The sequence below is a fragment of the Acinonyx jubatus genome, chromosome A1 (assembly GCF_027475565.1).
Source record: "Acinonyx jubatus isolate Ajub_Pintada_27869175 chromosome A1, VMU_Ajub_asm_v1.0, whole genome shotgun sequence".
In the NCBI taxonomy this organism is placed as follows: domain Eukaryota; kingdom Metazoa; phylum Chordata; class Mammalia; order Carnivora; family Felidae; genus Acinonyx; species Acinonyx jubatus.
This window is the reverse complement of record NC_069380.1, coordinates 24,747,165-24,766,590: the sequence shown is the minus strand read 5'-3', so window position 1 is coordinate 24,766,590 and position 19,426 is coordinate 24,747,165. Positions and strand designations below refer to the sequence as shown.

At 46.3% G+C, this 19,426-nt stretch overlaps 2 protein-coding genes across 6 annotated transcripts in view; one reads left to right on the top strand and one right to left on the bottom strand.

Moving 5' to 3' along the window:
• The window catches only part of SIAH3 (siah E3 ubiquitin protein ligase family member 3), a 69,767-nt gene extending 62,668 nt beyond the window's left edge, over positions 1–7,099 (bottom strand). The window contains exon 1 of one of the 2 annotated variants that reach the window (XM_027064866.2): positions 6,751–7,099. In XM_027064866.2, the coding sequence (XP_026920667.2) occupies positions 6,751–6,789 (39 nt within the window). In that variant the 5' untranslated portion in view covers positions 6,790–7,099. Of the gene's footprint in view, positions 1–5,595 lie in introns of both variants that reach the window. The other variant, XM_015068865.3, reaches the window with a different exon arrangement.
• CBY2 (chibby family member 2) overlaps positions 1–19,426 on the top strand; it is a 151,454-nt gene that overhangs the window by 126,437 nt on the left and 5,591 nt on the right. The window contains exons 3-5 of one of the 4 annotated variants that reach the window (XR_008295542.1): positions 637–713; positions 12,960–13,448; positions 19,155–19,344. The gene's annotated coding sequence lies outside the window, so the exon portion shown is untranslated. Of the gene's footprint in view, positions 1–636; positions 714–12,959; positions 13,449–19,146; positions 19,345–19,426 lie in introns of all 4 variants that reach the window. The other 3 variants (XR_008295544.1, XR_008295545.1, XR_008295543.1) reach the window with 3 other exon arrangements.

The following is a 19,426-nucleotide window of genomic DNA, read 5'->3' as shown; positions in this document are numbered from 1 at the left end:
GATGTACATCACTTCCCCCTCTCTGGCCTCAGTTTCCTCAACTATAAAATAAGAAGCTTTAGGGGCACCTGGGTGGCTCAGTCGGTTAAGCGTCCAACTCTTGGTTTCAGCTCAGGTCACGATCTCACGGTTGGTGAGTTCGAGTCCCGCATCTGGCTCTGTGCCGACAGTGGGGAGCCTGCTTGGGATTCTCTCTCCTTCTCTCTCTCTCTCTCTCTCTGCCCCTCTCCAGCTCATGCGTGCACTCTCGTTCTCTCTCTCTCTCTCTCTCAAAATAAATGAACTTTAAAAAAAAGAAGGTTTGACCTTCCATTTCATTTAATGACTCCCTGTCATTCCCTGAGTCCCAGGCCCCTGTGGAGGACAGGTCTCCATTCCCCAGACTGACCCCTTCCGTGTAACAATTAGCATCTAAACAGGTCAACTTTTGCCTTTGAGAAACAGAACTATTTGATTCAAGATGACTTTCAGGGTAAAATACCTTCACAGACGGTTATTTCCCCCCCCCCCCCCACCATTGTTAATTGCTAGAAAAATACTCTGCCTCACCCTGGGGAAGTCATCCAAATAGCTCTGACCTCTCTGTGGACTTCAAGGAAAGCTTGCAGTACCGGTTTTCTCATTTCTGTCACAGAGTCTGCAGCTCGAGGGACCGTGGTTAAGAGAGTTACATGAAATCTGCTCTGGCGCCTCTGGATACGTGGGGGACAGAGGTAATCGGCTCACCTCGCCTCGGTGCCAGCTTCAGCCTCCCTGCAACTCCATCACCAGCTCGCCAAATGACTGCTCGGGGCCCCGGGCCTTTACTTATGGGACTCGGGAGCCTCGTTTGCAATCACCATTAACCAGAAAAGCCGCACAGCCGCTCGGTGCCCGTGGAGTTGAGTGTCCTACAATATCCACGGGAACCCGAGGGAAGAGTCTGCACGGGGAGCTTTTAGAATAAGGCCCAGAGAGCGACCCCCACCAGTTTCAGCTCCTCTCTTATCCTCTCCGGGCCCCTCCAAGGTGCTAATGAACTGTGCGGAGGCACAAGAGAGGCCAGCAAAAGGAAGATGGTGACACTTCCAGAGGATGGGGCCTGGGGTTCCTCAGGGGTGGGTTATGTCAACCAGAGCCGGGTAACCCACACTCTGGCTATTAACCAGTCTTGGCGGAAGCCTTCAAGTGCTTTAAAACAGGTATTCAGGCTGAACGCTCCAAAGGCCGCCTCTAAATCCCTAAAAACAATGTTTAGGTCTTTAGCTCTCATTCGGCTGCCTGCCGAGCCATGTCAGGCAGAGTTAGGGAAAGCCCCGGGGTGAGAACGGGATTTCCAAAGATTACCCACAAACAGGAGAGGTGATGTCTGGCTTTGCCACACATATCTCCTCGGTCCCCTCCTTTGGTGATCCCTCTCCTCTGCCTTGCAGTACCCCCCCCCCCACCCCCCCATCACCTGTCACTCAACACACATTCATCCACACCGGCTCAGGTTGGTCTTAGAATAAAAGGCGTGTGGATGCTTCAAGTAATGGTGCTGAAATGCCCAGATTTTAGATGTAGTGTTAGTCAGGCCCTGAAATTAAAGCCATCATTGTCCCATATGCCCCTCCCATCTCGTGCATGCGTGTGTGTGTGTGTGTATGTGTGTGTATTTCAGTCTGTAAGCCCAAGGTTAACAGGTTAAAATAAAGAGGTTTAGGACCAGCTAGATGGAGGTATGAGTGGCCTTCCAGGACAAGTGAGGACGTTACACCCTCTGTTCTAGATGCTGGTGAGGGCACTGGGGTATTCAGCAGGGACTTTGGTACCGGCCAGGGCCTTCAGAAGTTTGCCAGAAAGCTCTCTGCTGGTCTTTCCGAAACCAGTTTATCAAGGGCTGTGGTTAAGAGGAGGAAGTCGTACAGCCAGCCTCAGCTCAGGTACTGTCTGCTTGGAAAGCTCTGAGGACTGGCCCTAGAGGGACCCTGGCATCTCCAGAGACAGGGCGGGAGAGGGGAAGGCTAACCAGGACAGGGCATTATAGAAGTGGCCGGTGCCAATGGGAGAGGAGCCAGAGCAGAAAGGCTTTCTTGGTTTGGAAACAAGCAAAAAGCACGAGGGCAAAAGGAGTGCCGAGTCAGGACCGGGAGCTGGCGCCCTCACCAGGGCCGGCCCGAAGCCTGCTGACCACATTTCTGTAACCTCTGTGAATGAAGACGGAGAGGGCAGCAAGCCAAGAACGCTGGCTTCTTGCTGGTGACCCTTTATAAAGTGGGAAGGAGAAATGTGGGGGCATCATCTGGAATCCTTATACGTGCAAGGAGACAGACACAGGGACACACAGAGTGTCATTTGCGCCCCATGGAGAGGGCGCTGCAACGGATTCTTCCTCTGCTTGCCCCTTGCTTAAAGCAGAGGTCCGCCGGGTTCTGGTCTCCTGTGTTCCAGTACAGCTTCTCTAAATGCCCCCTTTTAATTAGGGTGGGCTTAAGGGGTGTCGTGGCTTTATCCAGGGTGTCTGCATTGCCAGGAAGGCTTCTGCCTCCCATGTAGAAGGAAAGGAATCCACTTGCTTGAAGGAATCCCAGGTTACTGAGTAATCGCCATAATAAGATTGAGGATGAAGGTGACCTAGGGAAGCATGGTAAATACACGATTTTCTCTGCTCAGTAAGTGAATTTTGATTATAACTCAGCACTTGCCTCAGGTCCTAAAATACTGTTAGCATTCTCTGGAAAGCCCGGGAAGGGACGAAGCGCAAAAAATGCTTCCACAAAGAAAAACACAGGCTTCCCAGCCCTCTTTGTAGCTACACACAACCTAGAAAATTGAAAGCGAGGTTGCAGTCTCTCTGTCCTTGGTCACCATTTCACGTTCCAGCCTGTCATACAAAGTGCACGGAAGCACCACAGATCAATAGCTATTCTGGGTTAACGTTGCCACAGCCCCCCCCCCTTTTTTTTTTCCTTTAAAAAAAGAATTTTTTCCACCGTGTAGATCACAGCTGATTATATCCAAGACATATTTCTGCGGTCTATGGAAATTCATGCTTAGTAGGAGCACCTTTTCTTTGAGGTTTTGTTCACTCACTTTTTAATGTAAGTGAAGCGGCCAGCAGTGCTCTGATCGAACTGTCCCTTCAAAAGCTCTGCAAATGGCTGTTAGCCCCCAGGTTTGCAAAGCAGGTAAAACTTACCTGATGGGCCACCTGGACCTCCATAAAGGTGGTCTGGGCTGTAGAGGTCTTTCTGCCTGGCACAGCCCCTGTGACTCCTGTCTTCTCTGCCGGACCCCCCTGGTGGCATTCACAGCCCTCAACTTGCTTTGTTTACCTCCGGGGATGCTTGCGTGGGCAAAATCCCTAAGTGGTTTTTTTATGGGAAATTAAAAAAGCCAAGTGAGAACGGAAAAGCGAGCCATGGAAAATAGTCTCCCAAAGCATATGTCAGAGATTTTTATGTTACTGCTTATATGGTTTCTAAGTGGGCTAAAGGCTTTGAGTGACAACTTTTAAAGTTCCTACCAGAACCCCCCACATTATGTGCCATAACATAATTCTTTTTGGGGGAGAGTGCCACGAGGCACGGCCACCCCTTGTAACTCTTTTTAGCCTCACAGACCCATGGATATACTCATTCATATGTCCATTTCGAAGGTGGAGAAGGGAAGGCTCAGAGAGGTTGAATCTTTTGAGGGCGCACCGCTGGTCAGAGCTGACCCAGAGCCTCCAACCCTGACTCTGAACTCCTGGGTTTCGGGCAGCAGGACTACTTACTAACCAACGTCCAGGCAGACCTCGCTAAAAAATACACCCAGATGCGTCTCACCCCAGCCCAGCCCACCCCACCCCAGATCTGAGCCGTCTCCTCCCATCATCAGCTGCAGCCAGCGAACCATATACATGCAAACTTTGGTCTCAGACACAATTTTTAAAGGCATTAAAATGCAAAACAGAGGTAAACAAAACGTCTTGCCACGGGGAAGTAACTAATGTAAAGTGACAAAATAATGGGAGTTTGAACGCGGTCTCCAAAGTGGCGGTAACGTGGAATTCAGAATCACGTTTTAGTATGTCCGCCATGCACTTGCTTTGCCAAGGGTGACTGGCAGTGGACTGTCATTTGTAGAACTAAGCCACGAATGCAAAAGGAGCCAGTGGAACGAGGGGCAGGAGAGCTAGAGCCAGAAAGAGAGAGCATAGGACGGAGAGAGCAGATGCAGTTCACGGAGCTGGTGCTAGTCACAGACTGGGTACTTCCGAGAGCTAGTTCCTAGGTCTGTGCACCGTAGCGATCCTGGAGCAGTCCAGCACCCCTCTGCCCAGGACTGGTCGCCTCTACTGCCACAGGCACTCCAGGCAGCTGTCCCTCCTAGGGACTTCCAGGAATCGGGGCGGCGGGAGGGGAGAGGCACCCATCAGTCCTGACCTGCAGGGCCGAGGAGAGTCTGACTCTTTATAGGAGTTTATACAGTGATGAGGGACGAGCAACGCTTTCCCTACCCAAGAGCAGTGGTCAGGATGAGAGATCTATCCTGCCAGGCTGTTCCGGGCTCTCCTGCAGACCTGCCCTCCTCCCTGTCACTCAGCCCTGCGCATGGTGAGGTAGACAGGAAAGCAACTCCCAGTGAGTTCATCGCTTATCTTAAAACAGGGCCAAGGTGGCTCGGAGTTTCATATCCGGGACTTCAGCTGAGCCCCCCACCCTCCCACTCTCTACTGCCCTGTCTTATCTCTGCCCCCACCACCCCTAGCCAACGGTTCTTCGTTCATTTCCCTGTGGATCGCGGCTGTGATGTGGAGCAGTCTTCCCAGACCCCAGATCTGGGCTGTTCTTGTAAAGGGCTTTGGCCCGAAGACACAAATGCAGAGGCGGTGGCGCGGGCCCCGGGCAGCCGGTGGTGATTCACACACCCGCAGCTCCCAGCCGGTTTCATTATTATACAACTGAAGCAAATCCCGCCCCCTCCGGTCCCCAGCGCAAGGGGCGCAGCAGCTCACAGGGAGCAAAGACTAACTCCTCCTGATCTTTCAATCTCTCTCTTACACACACACACACGCACGCGCACGCACACGCACACACACACCGAGTCTGAGCAAAAGGCAAACCACTTTGCAGAGAGAGCCCCCCTCATCCGCTCCCAGGTCAGGCTCCGGGGGTTGCGCGCCCCCGCCCGTGGCCACTTCAGCGGCAGCCAGCAGAAGGGGGCTTCCGCAATCCATGTGCCTGCCTGCCTTTCCAAACACATGGGACAGTGTGCAATTTGGGTAACTTTTCACATCCCGTCTCCTGAACGCTTGCCCACAAATATTTGGGAGCTAGAAGAGGACGCCCCCTTCCCCCTCCGCCACCCTCCCTTCCGACCCCGCTCTTAGGCTGACAGCTCTGGGGAAAGAGACTGGACTCTCACTCCAGTTCTGCCAGTCGGGGAAACAACACGCTGTCACCGAGAGCACGAGAGACACCTAGAAAGCGAGAAGGAGCCGAGGCAACCCCTCCGGGTACCAAGCGCGTCCTAGCGCTAGCCAGAGAGCCTTTGCCAGGAGCTCCAGGAGCACACAGAGGGTCACCGACCAGCCGGGAGAAAGGACTGGAACCCGAGCCGCGGGAATAGAAAATGACAGCAACTCACCTTTAGGTTGTGCGTGGGGTTTACAACGCAGACAAGTTGCCCAGCGGCGGAGAAAACCCGTTTAGCCTTGTAGTGCTGAAAGCGGAGGTGAATGAGATCTAACACAGCCCCAAAGCACTGGGTGAAGAAAAGCATCACAACTTTTGGGGGGGTTGTTGGCACAGGAAGGCAGCGGGAAGAAGCTGGTAAGTCCTTGGGCTCTGGAAGGAGCACAGCCTCTGAGACACTCCGCTCCAGCCCGGCTTAGCATGCCTTCATATTCATCATCAAAATAAGACGGTTAGAATCTTGCAGCAGTGAGGCGGCCAATCAAAAGGACAGAAATGTTATCCTTGAGGTGCAGAGACAGCCAATAACAAATGCTTCCCCTACCGAAACTCCCTGATGAATTGAGCCTGGCGGAGAATGTATTATTGAACATTACCATAGATCAGCGCATTGCATTTATCTTGTGATTACAGCCAACCATACATAATGCTGGGGAGATAGGCTGACAAAATTGATTGCTTAATGTGTCTCCATTTATTAATTGACTTAATTTAACACGAGAGCCTTTCTCAACGCGCTGGCAAAAACGTAAAGCATTTAAACCGCCAAATAGTAAAGCGCCCTGCTCCAAAGTAGGCAGATGGATAACGCAGATCGTGGCTCGACGCACCAGAGCTGCTTGGGAGAAAATCAAATATTACAAGACTCCGATTCCAGATAAGGATTTGGCAGCATGGAAACGTGCATCTTTCAATCTTGTGCTCTCTGCGATTTGGACTTCAGCCCCCTGATAAATCTTACTTTCCAATCTTTATCAAAGAAAAGAATCCCTAACAAATAAAAGCATTTGCAGTTGGGAGGTGGGGGGATACATATATATATACTGTAATTACTGAAGCCTGAAAATATTAAAGCATAAAGATGCACGGGATCTGCTGCTAAAAATAATGAAATCCCTGATGCGTGAATGCACACACACACACACACACACACACACACACACAGAAAAACCTACACAGAGAGGAAAGTGGCTTGTAAATCAGCAAAATAATTACAGATGTGGAGGGTCTTTGCTTGTCATTCATTTGCATATTGGTGGGCAGCAAATTGCTAATTAACCACTAGATTGTTGGAGACATTAAAATAGGGATTAGGAAGTGCACATACCACATTGTTTGCTGGTCTCCGGGAATGCCAGCGGCACATTTCTGCGGGAGCAGGCAGAGGGCATTCTAGGCTCCTGAGGGCACTCCCTCTCCAGAGTGGGGCTGGCGGGGGCACTAAGCCCACTCCCTGGTTCCGGAAAAGAGGCTCATGAACGGCACGCCCAAGTGTCCTAGGGTATCTGGGGACTAGTTCCGATGGCTTAGTCAAGTCTTTGTGACTAACACAGCAGAGTTAGGTGTGTTTTGTCTCCTTTCGTCTTTTGTTGTTTCAGCACCTGGGGGTGAGTTGGATCAGCCTTGTATGCGAATTGCACCCGGAGTGTGAGCCCAAGTTCCTTCCTGATTGGCCCTCACTCTGCTGGGGCGACAGTGCTTGTGTTGTAACGTAGGCAAAGCCTACACACGCCTGGGACACCCACGTCTGTGACCTGGTCAGACCAGGTCAGCCAACAACAGATTAAACTCTAGGGGGGAGAAGGTACAGGTTTACTGAAACCAGGACAAAGGCAGGGATTCGTTTTGACCCGAATTTAAAACCACACCGATGCTTTAAGAAACACGCCAAACACTGAATTGTTGCTTCCATTTTCATTAGTGGAAACTTTGTACTTTCTAAAAATGACTGCACTCACACAAAACTAGAAGGCGACAACATTTGAACCGGTTAGAAACTCACACGTCGTGATGCGTGCTAGAGGACATGAGTTCCTAGACCCTCTCGTTATATGGTTCATAAATCAGGGTTGCTAGGCCACGACCCTGGAATTTGCTTTCTGAAGTTTTCATTCTCCAGAAGCAGCTTTCGGGAGTTCAGCAGGAAAGCATTCCGTGTTCTTGCACTGCCTCACTTAAACAAACAAACAGAGATTGTATAACCTCAGACAGGTTTCTTAATCTCACTGAGGCTTGGTTCCCACACTTGTAACGTGGGGATAACAGAAATTTATTTGCTTCTCAGGGTCGTTGTGAAGACTAAGTTGATGTATCTGTAAGTACCCTGCACAGTGCCCGATTCAAAGCAGCCTCCCAAGTCTCGAGTCTACTGCATAGCTCTGGCAGAAGGGTGATTATTTGCAGGTATGTATTTTCTTCCTGCTCCCTGAAATATTTTTCCCTGTGGAGATTCACCCTACCACTGAGGGCCACACAAGCAGAGGGCACGGAAACAGTGGACTTTACTCCTGCTGTGTTCTTAAGCATAGGTATTCCCGATATGAGCTGGAGGCCACCATTGAGGGCTGGAGACCAGGCCTAGGAGTCGGGACCCAGGGGCTGAGGAATGCATGTTGACATGGGCAGTGGGGGCAGCACCCCAGACCTGCTCTGCTGGATGTTTTTCTTTAGTTCCGGACGTGAGCCCTTGCTCTAACTCTCTACCCGAAAACTGGTTTCCGTTACTCTAGTTTAGGGTATTAAGCACATCATCTGTCCTCAGAATCAGTTCTCACAAAACTCATCCGTTGGAAAACGTTTGGAGTTAACCCTAACAGCAGATGTTCATGCTTAATGTCTCCAAAATAGGGTGGCATAAACCAACCTTCAAATAGAGATTTAGAGCTGTGTCACTGTTTACCACTAAGTCGGGTCCTCTGCCATAGCCACGCCAACCCCCCGCCCCGCCTCACGTTACACCATGATGTTCAGGGCTTCCCTTCACCTCCACAGCAACCAGATTTATATTTTATCTGGACTAGAACATCCTGACAAATTTTAATTCAAACCCTGTATTGCTACTTCCTGTTACTTTGGGCAAATTGCTTTATTTCACTGATGCTTGGTTTTGTTGTCTTGTGAAATGAAGCTAATAATTTCCCCCTAAAAAGTAGCTTACAGATTAAATGAGATAATAGAGGTAAAATGACCAGCCCAGTGCCTGGTTTTCATAATAACTTCAACGAGAAGCTATTCTCCTCCTTCTCCTCCTCTTCTCATCAAAAATATTTTTGTCACTGGGGCGCCTGGGTGGCTCAGTCGGTTGGGCATCCAACTTCGGCTCAGGTCATGATCTCGTGGTTTGTGAGTTTGAGCCCCGCATCGGGCTCTGTGCTGACAGCTCAGAGCCTGGAGCCCGCTTCAGATTCTGTGTTTCCCTCTCTCTCTGCCCCTCCCCTGCTCATGCTCTGTCTCTCTCTCTCTCTCTCTGTCAAAAATAAATAAAACATTAAAAAAAAATTTTTTTGTCCAAGTCACCCCAAAGCGTTAGTGAAGATGTGGAACAACGAAAAAATTTCATGCACGGCTGGAAACCACTTTGGAAAACTGTTGGGGATCATCTACTAAAGCTAAGCGTATCGATAGCCTGTCTGCGACCCAGAAAGCCCGCTCCACGTGCCCAACAGCAGTGTGAACACGTGCTGAGCAGAAGACTTGCGCCAGGATTTTCGCTGCAACATTGCACCTATATCCACAGCGGTTAAAAACTGGGCACACAGCCTAAATATCAACAAGAAACTGGGTAAATTACCCCATTTTGTCCTCCTTTTGCAAATAACTACCTAGACACGAAGACGTGAATTCTTTGCTACCTGCAGCCATGCAGTAACGTAGATCTCACAGATACGATTTTGAGGCACAGATGTGATACAGAAGAGTACATGTCGTGTGATTCCGTTCATGTGTCGTTGAAGAACACAGAAAAGGTAATCTACGGCGTCGGAGACGGGGCTGCGGTAACCTTGGCAAGGGCTTGTGGCTGAAGAGAACGCATGGTAGGTTTTAGAAAGCTAGGTGTGCTCTGTTTCTTGATCCGTGCTCTAGTTTTGTGACTGTTGTGGGTTGAATTGTTTCCCTAGAGACAGATTTGCCGAAGCGCTGACGGCCAGTACCTCAGAATGTGACCTTAGGTGGAAATAGGGTCATTACAGCGGTAATCGAGTTAACGTGAGGTCATTAGTGCGAGCCGTAATCCACTATCACCAGAGTTCTTATAAAAAGGGAGAATTTGGATACAGAGGCATGCACACAGGGAGAATACCGTGAGGAGGTCAACGGCAGAGACTGGGGCGATGTATCTCCAAGACAAGGAGCACATAGGCTGACCAGCAAACCCCCAGAAGCTTGGGGGAGGATTCTCCCTCACAGCCTCCAGAAGGAACCAATCCTGCTGACATTTTGATCTCAGATCTCTCGTTTCCAGAACTGTGACACTGTTGATTTCTGTTGTTTAAGCCACCCGGGTTGTCGTACTTCTAGCTAACGATCCTAGCTAACTAACGATTACGACTATTTCGTGGAAATTCTTCAGGCCCTGAACTTACCATCAAGGCACCTTTCTTGCATGTAAGATAAATGCTCCAACTAATACTAAAGTAACATGTGGATGAGCACATAATTGCATTTTGAAATAGTAAAGAACTCCATTAAGATTTAAAAAGCCTATTGAAGTAATAAGGGAAATACTTGATTATGTAAAATGTTAGACTCTGTGAAATAATGTCTAACAACTGAAATTGAAAACAAAAACCAGAGCAACCAACACGCTGGGGGATATATTTGCATCCCCCAACAGCAAAAAATTTGTATTCCTGATAAAGAAGCCTTGTATATACATTCTAAAGAACTAAAATCATATAGAAAACATAGATGCAAAATATAAACAGATTACACAAAAGAAAAAAAATATTAATAAGTGGAAAATGTTTAATAGAACTAGAACTCCAAGAAATGCCAATTAAGACAAGGTAGCATCTTTTACTCGTCAAATTAGCACTTTTTTATTTTTAAACAATACTATCCAGCGCTGATGGATCTTCCATGAGACTGACATTCTCATCTGTTGGTGGCGGTAAGACTAATAATGACAAACGTATAAATGCGAAACCTCCACATTATCCCTCTGTAGGGGACTGGTTGAAATAAACTATATGCATCTATATAATAGTGGCTATTAGCCTTAAAAAGAAATGACAGTTATCTCTAAATACTGTTATGGAATGAATTCAGGTGGTATTAATGTGAAGAGTCTTATGCATAAAATGCAGATGTTTATCTTCGAATGGGGGATTTGTATTTGTTATTTATGTTTTAAAAGTGGGAGAATAAATAATAAACTAAAAACAAGGATAGTGATAGGGGAGAGAAGGGAAGAGAGAGAAGGCAGAAATGAAGCCACATGTCTCTGAATTCACTTATTCTATGGTTTGACTTTGAAACCTTGAGGTTATTTTGTAAAACTGTGAAACAAAAACTAAAAAGAAATCCCCAAAAGTTAGAAGCGAGATGAGATAAATCAACAGTTTTTCAAGTTGAGGGGGTAGGCACCCAGAAAGGACAATTTTAGGCGACTTTGGAACATGATCATGTGACTGTAAATCTTTAGTGAAATACACCCTAAGGACAAAAATGAGTTAAACGTTCAGCTACACTTAGTAATCATATTGTTGACGATAGTGTTTGTAGTGGTTTAAAAATATAATACCGCCTACAGAAAGACCCTGATCTCCCTCCGCACGAATGTGAGACGCTCATTAGTGACTTGCTTCTAATGAAAAGTGTGGGAATGTTGATGGGTGACTTCTGAAGCTAGATCATCAAAGGAATGGCGTTTTCTCCATGGTTCTGGTGGATCTCCTGCTCTGGGGCCAGCCTTCATGCCATGAGGACATTCCATTAGCCTTCCAGAGAGACCCATACAGAGAGGCACTTATGTCTCCTGCCAGCAGCCAGTACTACTTTGCCAACCGTGAAAACGAGATACCTTGGAAGCAGATCCCTCAGCCTGGGCCACACCTTCAGGTGACCTCAGCCCAGGACACATTCCTTCCTGCAGCTTTATGGGAAAATCCCCACCAGAACTAGCCAGCAGAGTCGCTCTCAGATTCTTACCCTACAGAAACTGTGGCATAATCCCTGTGTAGTGTTGCTTTAAGCCACAAGTTTTAGGACAATTGATCATGCAGCAATAGATGACTACGGAATTTGTGCCAGGAGTAGGGTGCTGCCGTTACAAAACCCTCAAGTTTAGGAGTGGCTTCGGAATTAGGCCGTGGACGGAGGCGGAACGTATTAAAAAGGCTTAGAGGTTCTTGAAAGGACTGTTTGTAGAAGCCCATGATCAAGGAGGGCTGATTTTTGGAAGAGTTTGTGAGTGTGGTCTTGTCCGAGTGGGCCACCACCAGAATCACAGGAGATCCAAGAGGTTTTTAAGAGAAGTAAATTGGCAGAAGTCCCACAAGGTTGGATTGAAAGGTGGCAGAAACAGTATAAAATGATAAGAGGCCTTAACCCTGAAGCTTCTGCAGGCAGGAAGCAAGCTAAAACTCTTCTGCAAAAGACCTGGGCTGCCTTTCTCAATGAGACGAGGGTGACCTAGAGGGTGGAGTAAAGACAAGAGAGGCTGGAGCTGAGAGCTAGGGAGACTCACTTTCAGGCATTGAGTCCTAGTCAAGGAACTTCCACCATTTGCCCCTGTGGGTTTTGCTATGGATCAGAGGCTTCTATGTGTCTCCTGTTTTCCTCTATGGGGTGTGTGTGTGTTGGGGGTGGGGGTGGTCCATAGTAGTTACCCTATGCCTGTCCCACTGTTGTATGTTAAGTGTGTGTATGTGCAAAGAGGTGGCAAATATTTTCTCTTCTATTTATTTGTTTACTTCTTTATTTTTAATTTTATTTAAATCCAAGCTGGTTAACATACAGTGTAGTAATGGTTTCAGGAGTAGAATGTAGTGAACCATGACTTACATATAACACCCAGTGCTCATGCCAACAAGTGCCCTCCTTAGTACCTATTGCCCATTTAGCCCCAGCCCCCAACCAACTACCCCCCAGAAACCCTCAGTGTTTTCTCTGTATTTAAGAGTCTCTTATGGTTGCCTCCCTCTCTGTTTTTATCTTACTTTTCCTTCCCTTTCCCTATGTTCATCTACTTGGTTTCTTAAATTCCACATATGAGTGAAATCGTATGGTTTTTATCTTTCTCTGACTTATTTCACTTAGCATAATACACTCTAGTTCCATTCACGTTGTTGCAAATGGCAAGATTTTATTCTTCTTGATTGTTGAGTAATATTCCACACCTTCTTTATCCATCTCCTTTATCCATCCAGTGGATGGACATTTTGGGCTCTTTCCATAATCTCCTATTGTTGCTAATGCTGCCATAAACATTGGGGTGCATGTGTCCCTTTGAATCAGCATTTTTGTGTCTTTGGCTGAATGTCTTGTAGTGCAGTTGCTAGATTGTAGGATGTAACTTTTCTTTCTGGGTCGTAGGTCTTCATGTTTTGAGAAACTATACTCGAGGAGCTATACTCTAGGAATCCTGAGGTGTTTTCTCCACACCTGGACCTGATTTAGGTAACAAGATCCTAGACTTCAAGCTGATGCCGTAAAAGAATGAGTTTTGGGGAGTCTTTGGAAAGCCAAGTGTACTTTCACATTTGCAGTGTAAATCAGTAAGCCAGAGACTAGAAAGAAACATGCCTACACATACTTTGACATTGCTCTTTCAATGGATGGAGATTCATTTTCCTCCCTTTGAATATGAGCAGACATGGTGATTCACTTATAACAATAGAATGTGATAGACATGACAATGTATGATTTTTGAGCCGAGACCGTGAAAGTCATTGCCATTTACACCTTGCTGTCTTGAGTACTCACTTTAGGGGAAGCCAGAAATCATGCTGTGAGGACCCTCCAACAGCCCTCTGAGAACAACTGAAGTCTTCTGTCAACATCCAGCATCAGCTTGGTGGCCATGTAAGTAGGTCCCCTTGGAAACCGTTCTCTCAGCCCCAGTCGTGCCTTCACATGACCACATCCCTGGCTAACGTTCTTCTGCAATATCATGAGAGACTCTGACCCAGAACTGGGCAGCCAAGCTGCTTCTGATTTGCTGCTTCCTTGACACTGTGACATCGCTAGTGTTTATTGTGGCTTCGCGCCATTAAGTTTTGGAGTAGATTGATGTGTGTGCATTGTTGATGAAACAAATAGATAATTGTGTTAGTGTCATTGGGGTAAGAGAAAGGACCCACAGGCTTAAGATTGATAAGGTTTAAAAAATACTGTAGGCTTAAAGTCAAATGGCAGTAATTGCAATGGGATATTTTATGTTAAGGAGCAGCCAGAGGAGGAGGAGGAAGAAGAGGAGGAAAGGGAGAGCAAAAGCAAAGTTTGTTAATTCCATCCACAGAAAAGACCTTGAAAAATGAGTACCTTAAAACCTAGGTTGCGGCTTCCATATAAATTTTCCCCCTTGAACACCAACAAACTAGATATTTATGAAGAAATGGCTAGTTCCAGATCTGGAGCAGAAAATGTTTAAGATGAGCCTGGAGCATCTCATCACACCAAAAAGTAACGAGGCGATAAAAAATACCCAAAAAACAAAAAACTAGAAAAAATGCTAGAGTCTTCTTAAGGATTCAGAAAGCAATGCAAAGAGGCCCCTACTGGCCAAAGATGGGACAATTGAAGCATGATTAAGAATAATAACTGTAATGGATTAAAACATATCAAATATGTTTAAATGAATTCAGAATGATACTAGAAAAACTAATTAGTTCCCTTTGGATCGTACTTGGCACTCAATTCATTATCGTGATAGCTAGTGAATACAAGGAATAAATTAGGCCTTTATCCTACCTTTCTTCTATGAACTGTACCTGAGTATAATTAAATAGGCAACGAGAAGTTGTTTCTGTCTGTAGAAGGACTCCAGTTCACAGATGAAGAAATAATGGTGAAATGAGAATATACTTTTTTGAAATTCCTAGTGGATCTGGATATCACGGGAAGATAGCCAGGCAGGCACTGCGTGCCATCGGGGAGGTCTACAGCACTGTTTGCAAAGCATTCTTGCCAAAGTGACAAATGCACATTGATCACACTTCCAGGTTTAGCTACCAATTTTTAGGAAATGTAGGGGACAGAGGAACGTGCTAAATGGCAACATGGGGACCTGAGTAGCAAATTCCAGGTTGGATAAATGACCGGGTTCTTTAACCAATAACACAGACACTGCAGAGACAGAGAGAGAGAGAGAAGGATGGGAGAGAGAGATAGAGAGCGAGCATGTTTCAAATAGTTTTTATAACATGCAGAGGCGCCCGGTGTATATTGAATTAGGCAAATCAGGATATAAAATCGCATTTATAAAATAAATCCATCTTATGTTTTAAAAGTAACATACGGCACAAAAGAAAAAAATGTAAAAAATCGTAACGGTGTCTGGGGGCAGTAGGGTTGCTGGTGGTATTTAAACATTGTTCTATATTTTCCCAATCGGCTTTAAGATACAAATATTATTTTTATAATCGCTACACTATCTCTTTTTTGGAATAGGACAAATAGATAAATTAGTCAACATATGTCTAGAGTCAGCAAAAGCGCTTATAAATCTAAAGTACTTGTTTTTTCACACGGTAGCCCTGTGATTCCATCCATGGAGATTCTGTTTTCTGCCATAACATGGACTAACCCCGTTGGGATGTAATGTGCTGGGGGGGTCCTGACTCCCTAGCAGCCGCACATGTTTGACTAAGGGTCCTACGGGAAAACCCGAAACCAGAGGAATGAATTGGCCCTTCTAGCTTTGAGACAGGTCTGTAATTCAGCGTCTGAATTACGAAGTCTGACTCTTGGTGGATGACGAACAGGAGGAGGAAACAAACAGCCTCAAAGTAGCTCAGGTTGGGTACAGATGGTCCAAAAGCAACAAGTTTATTCTGTAACGTTGCCAAGGCAACAGCAGCTGCTTCTGTGGCGGCGGGTGGGGGAGGGGAAAAGCAGTGGAAATGAAGAAGCAGAATGATTCCGTAAATCTTTCCTAGGGAAATAGGGACGGATGCTATAAAATATTGAATATTCTCTGGGTGAACGTACTGCCATAACACACGAAGCGTCGTCAGTAAAAGGAAGGGCAAATGGTGTGTTTCATATTATAATCTGCCTGGACCCCAATAGGAGTCCGGTGCCTGTTGTCATCCTGTCATTTTGCCTTCCATGGCTCCAAACAGCGGTAGACGGGGCCTTCTTACAGCTCCGTCCCCTTGAGTGTTAAAACACATTGACGTTTTCTTGTGACAGTTACGGCGGCATCTATTCACAAGGCTGAAAGATGCTTATTAGGTTTTCACTATGTCTGGACTTGAGCGGGAAGAAGAGAGGAAAGGGATACTTCGGTCTTCCCCCTCCTCTTCTCCTCCCCCTCACTCCTGCTTCCGTTCTTTTTAGCTGCAGAGGAAGAAGATCAAGAAAGGAGAGTGTGGCAGTGAGAAGAGAGCGAGAACAGCAGGTCCGGGGAATGTGCTAGAGATATTTTCAGCCAACGGGTAGTGCAGCCAGCAGGCTACCTGGCCAGAAGGCGGCCCCCTGGGGTCACCGGGAGCCTGGGAGGAGCTGAGTCAGGAGCCCATCTCTGCAGGTAATGAGGGAGGGGTCAGAGTTGGACATGAAGACAGAGGTTTGGAAACGATCAGTGGGACATGTGGAGCATCTCAGTCGTTCTCCAAGTGGAGACGCTCTGAACGCACCGGCTCAGGGAAAGACTCTCTTCCCTCCAGAACCTCATTTCGTGTGTTGAGAACCTGGGACAAAGTTTGGTTGGTTTTCACGTGCGCTCAAGTAAAGAGAATTTAGAGCCCTGCTCCTGCCCAGTTGGTACTGAATGTTTTTTCAAATGCCAAACCACTTTTACAACAATGCAGGGTGGCATAGAGGTCGAAAGCCTGAACTTGGGAGTCAGGCAGGCCAGCCGAACCTGGATCTGAACCCCAGGCCCGCCACCTGGAGCCGCTCAATCTATTTAGTTGGAGTCACGTTGACAAGGTTAACCGCAGGGAACTCAGCCTCCCCAGGCCTCAGCTTCCTCTTCTGTCAATGTGGGCCCAAGGCCAACCCCCTAGTGTTGGGTTGTGAATTTGACACAGCACCTGGGACGTTACTATTTCATCATTGTCATTTGAACTTGTCTTTGAAAAGTAGGATGGAATGGAGTTAGTTTATCTATGCTTGCTTCTTGACTTTGGGAGTGACACTAGATAAGGTAGAAACCCTGACCAGAAAGCTCTGTCACGAGTTGACGATGGGCCTATAAATAGGGTTCTCCAAAGAAACAGAAGCAAGGATCTATATGTATATTTATAACTGTATCTATATCGTCTCTCTGCCTATCTGTCTATCTATCTATCTATCTATCTCTCTATCTGAGAAAATAGAACTTATTTTAAGCAATTGGCTCACATAGTTGTAGAGGCTGCAAGTTCAAAATCTGCAGGGCAGACCAGCAGCCTGCAGGTGCAGGGAAGATTTGATGCAGTTCAAGTCCAAACGCAGTCCGGAGGCAGATTTTCCTCATTCTCCGGGGAGGTCGGTTTTTTCCTATTAAGCCCTTTGGTTGGGTAGATGATGCCTGCCCACTTTGTGAAGAGTAATTTGCTTCACTCAGAGTCTACCGATATAAATGTTAACTCACTGGGGAAAATCACTTTCACAGAAATATCTAGAATAACGTTTGACCAAATATCTGAGTACCGTGGCCTAGCCAAGTTGACAGAAAAATTAACCATCGCAGGGCCCTTAGAGCCCTGTCCGAACTTTGGTATCTCCTCACGAATCAGTAACCGTGACCCTAGAGAGTCACTCACACAGTGAAGAGGGTCCCATTAATGCAGTTAATGTCATGGCATCTGTAGAATAGCTGGGACCAGATTTCACTGTTTTCATGATCTGTGCTGTACCCTTCCTCAGGAAAAAGTCAAAGCGTGACCAAAGTTGATAGCAGGAAATATGTAAAAATGGCAATTTTTGCCATAGATCCTGGGGCTAATAATATGTATTTATTCCAATGTCTTAAATCTTAAGTGAAAGAGTGGAATATTTAAAGGGAACACTGGGGGCGCCTGGGTGGCTCAGTCAGTTAAATGTCTGACTTCGGCTCAAGTCTTGATCTCACGGTTCATGAGTTCGAGCCCCGCATTGGGCTCACCCTGGTGGTGCAGAGCCTGCTTTGGGTCCTTTCTCTCTCTCTCTCTCTCTGTCTCTCAAAATAAATAATAAAACCTTAGAAAAGTAAAATAAAAAATAAAGGGAGCACTAGACTGGGGACCAGAGGTTCTAAACCCTAGCAAAGTGGACGATCATACCTGCACCAAAAAATGTAGCCGTAGGGAGGATTTGCTATAATAATCTATGTAAAAGCACACAGATATCAACTCTACTCAAATCTGGAAAAGGGTTGAAAGCTGAAACCTTGCCGGGGGTAATCTAACTTTCTCAGAAGAGCTGTATAAACAGAAAGCATTGCTGCTTTTAAAACAGAAGGGAAGGCAAGAGGGAACCAAGCCACATATCTCAGGCTAACACCTTGTTCTTCTCTTTCTTCTTTCTCTTAAGCAAAATTTCACTATGTTTTGACAGAGCTTCTCAGTTAGTCCTCCAGTTTATGGCTTCCTGCCCATCTTCCTTTGTTTGGTGCACACGAGGGGTGCAGAGCTCTTTCTGTAAGCTGCTGTCAGGGAGTGTTGGGAGTCCAAGGGCAAAGATGACCTACAGGACTTTAAAAGGTGCCTTTCATGGGTCTAGGGAAAGAGGATTTCTTAGACGCTGTTGCTAAAAGTGTAAATCAGTATAATGTCCTGGGGTACAGTTGGGAAATACAGAGCAACTGCCTCAAAAGTGTATATGTACCTAGCGTTTCTGGTCTAAGAAGTTTATCCTAAGAAAGTACCAGATAAGTATGTGAAACGTACATACAAAGATACTCATTAGGGTCTTTTAACAATGAACGGCTGCAAGTAACCTAAATGTCCAAAGGTATACAGGATTGAATAAATGAATTACAGTTCATCTTGGAAATAGAATTATTTGGGGCACTGGGTGGCTCAGTTGGTTAAGGGGCCAACTTTGGCTCAGGTCATATCTCACAGCTTCTGGGTTCAAGCCCTGCGTTGGGCTCTGTGCTGACAGCTTGGAGCTTGGAGCCTACTTCAGATTCTGTGTGTGTGTGTGTGTGTGTGTGTGTTCCTCCCCTACCTCAAAAATAAAGAAACATTAAAAAATTAAAAAAAGAAAAAGAAAATAGAATTATTTAGGGGCACCTGGGTGGCTTAGTCAGCTAAGTGTCCAACTTCGGCTCAGGTCATGATCTCACAACTCATGGGTTTGAGTCCCATGTCAGGCTCTATGCTGACAGCTTAGAGCCTGGAGCCTGCTTCAGATTCTGAGTCTCCCTCTCTCTCTCTGCCCCTCCCTCTGCTTGTGCTCTGTCTTTCTCTCCCTCAAAAATAAATAAACATAAAAAATTTTTTTAAAAAAGAAATAAAATAGAATTATTTAACCATTAAAGATAATAAAATGATGTACATGTGTGCATATAAAAATATATAAAGATATTCATAATATATTAGGACAAGTAGATCACTAATATTTTTTAATGTTTTTATTTATTTTTGAGACACACAGAGAGAGACAGAGTTTGAGCAGGAAAGGGGCAGAGAGAGAGGGAGACACAGAATCTGAAGCAGGCTCCAGGCTCTGAGCTGTCGGCATGGAACACAACTTGGGGCTCTAAACTCGTGAACCATGAGATCATGACCTGAGCCAAAGTTGGAAGCTTAACCCAACAGAGCCACGCAGGTGCCCCAGTGAATCAGTAAGTATTAAATATAGCATTAATTCCATTAAAAAATAAACACACACAAACATATGGAAAAGTTTTGATGAGATGTCTTAGT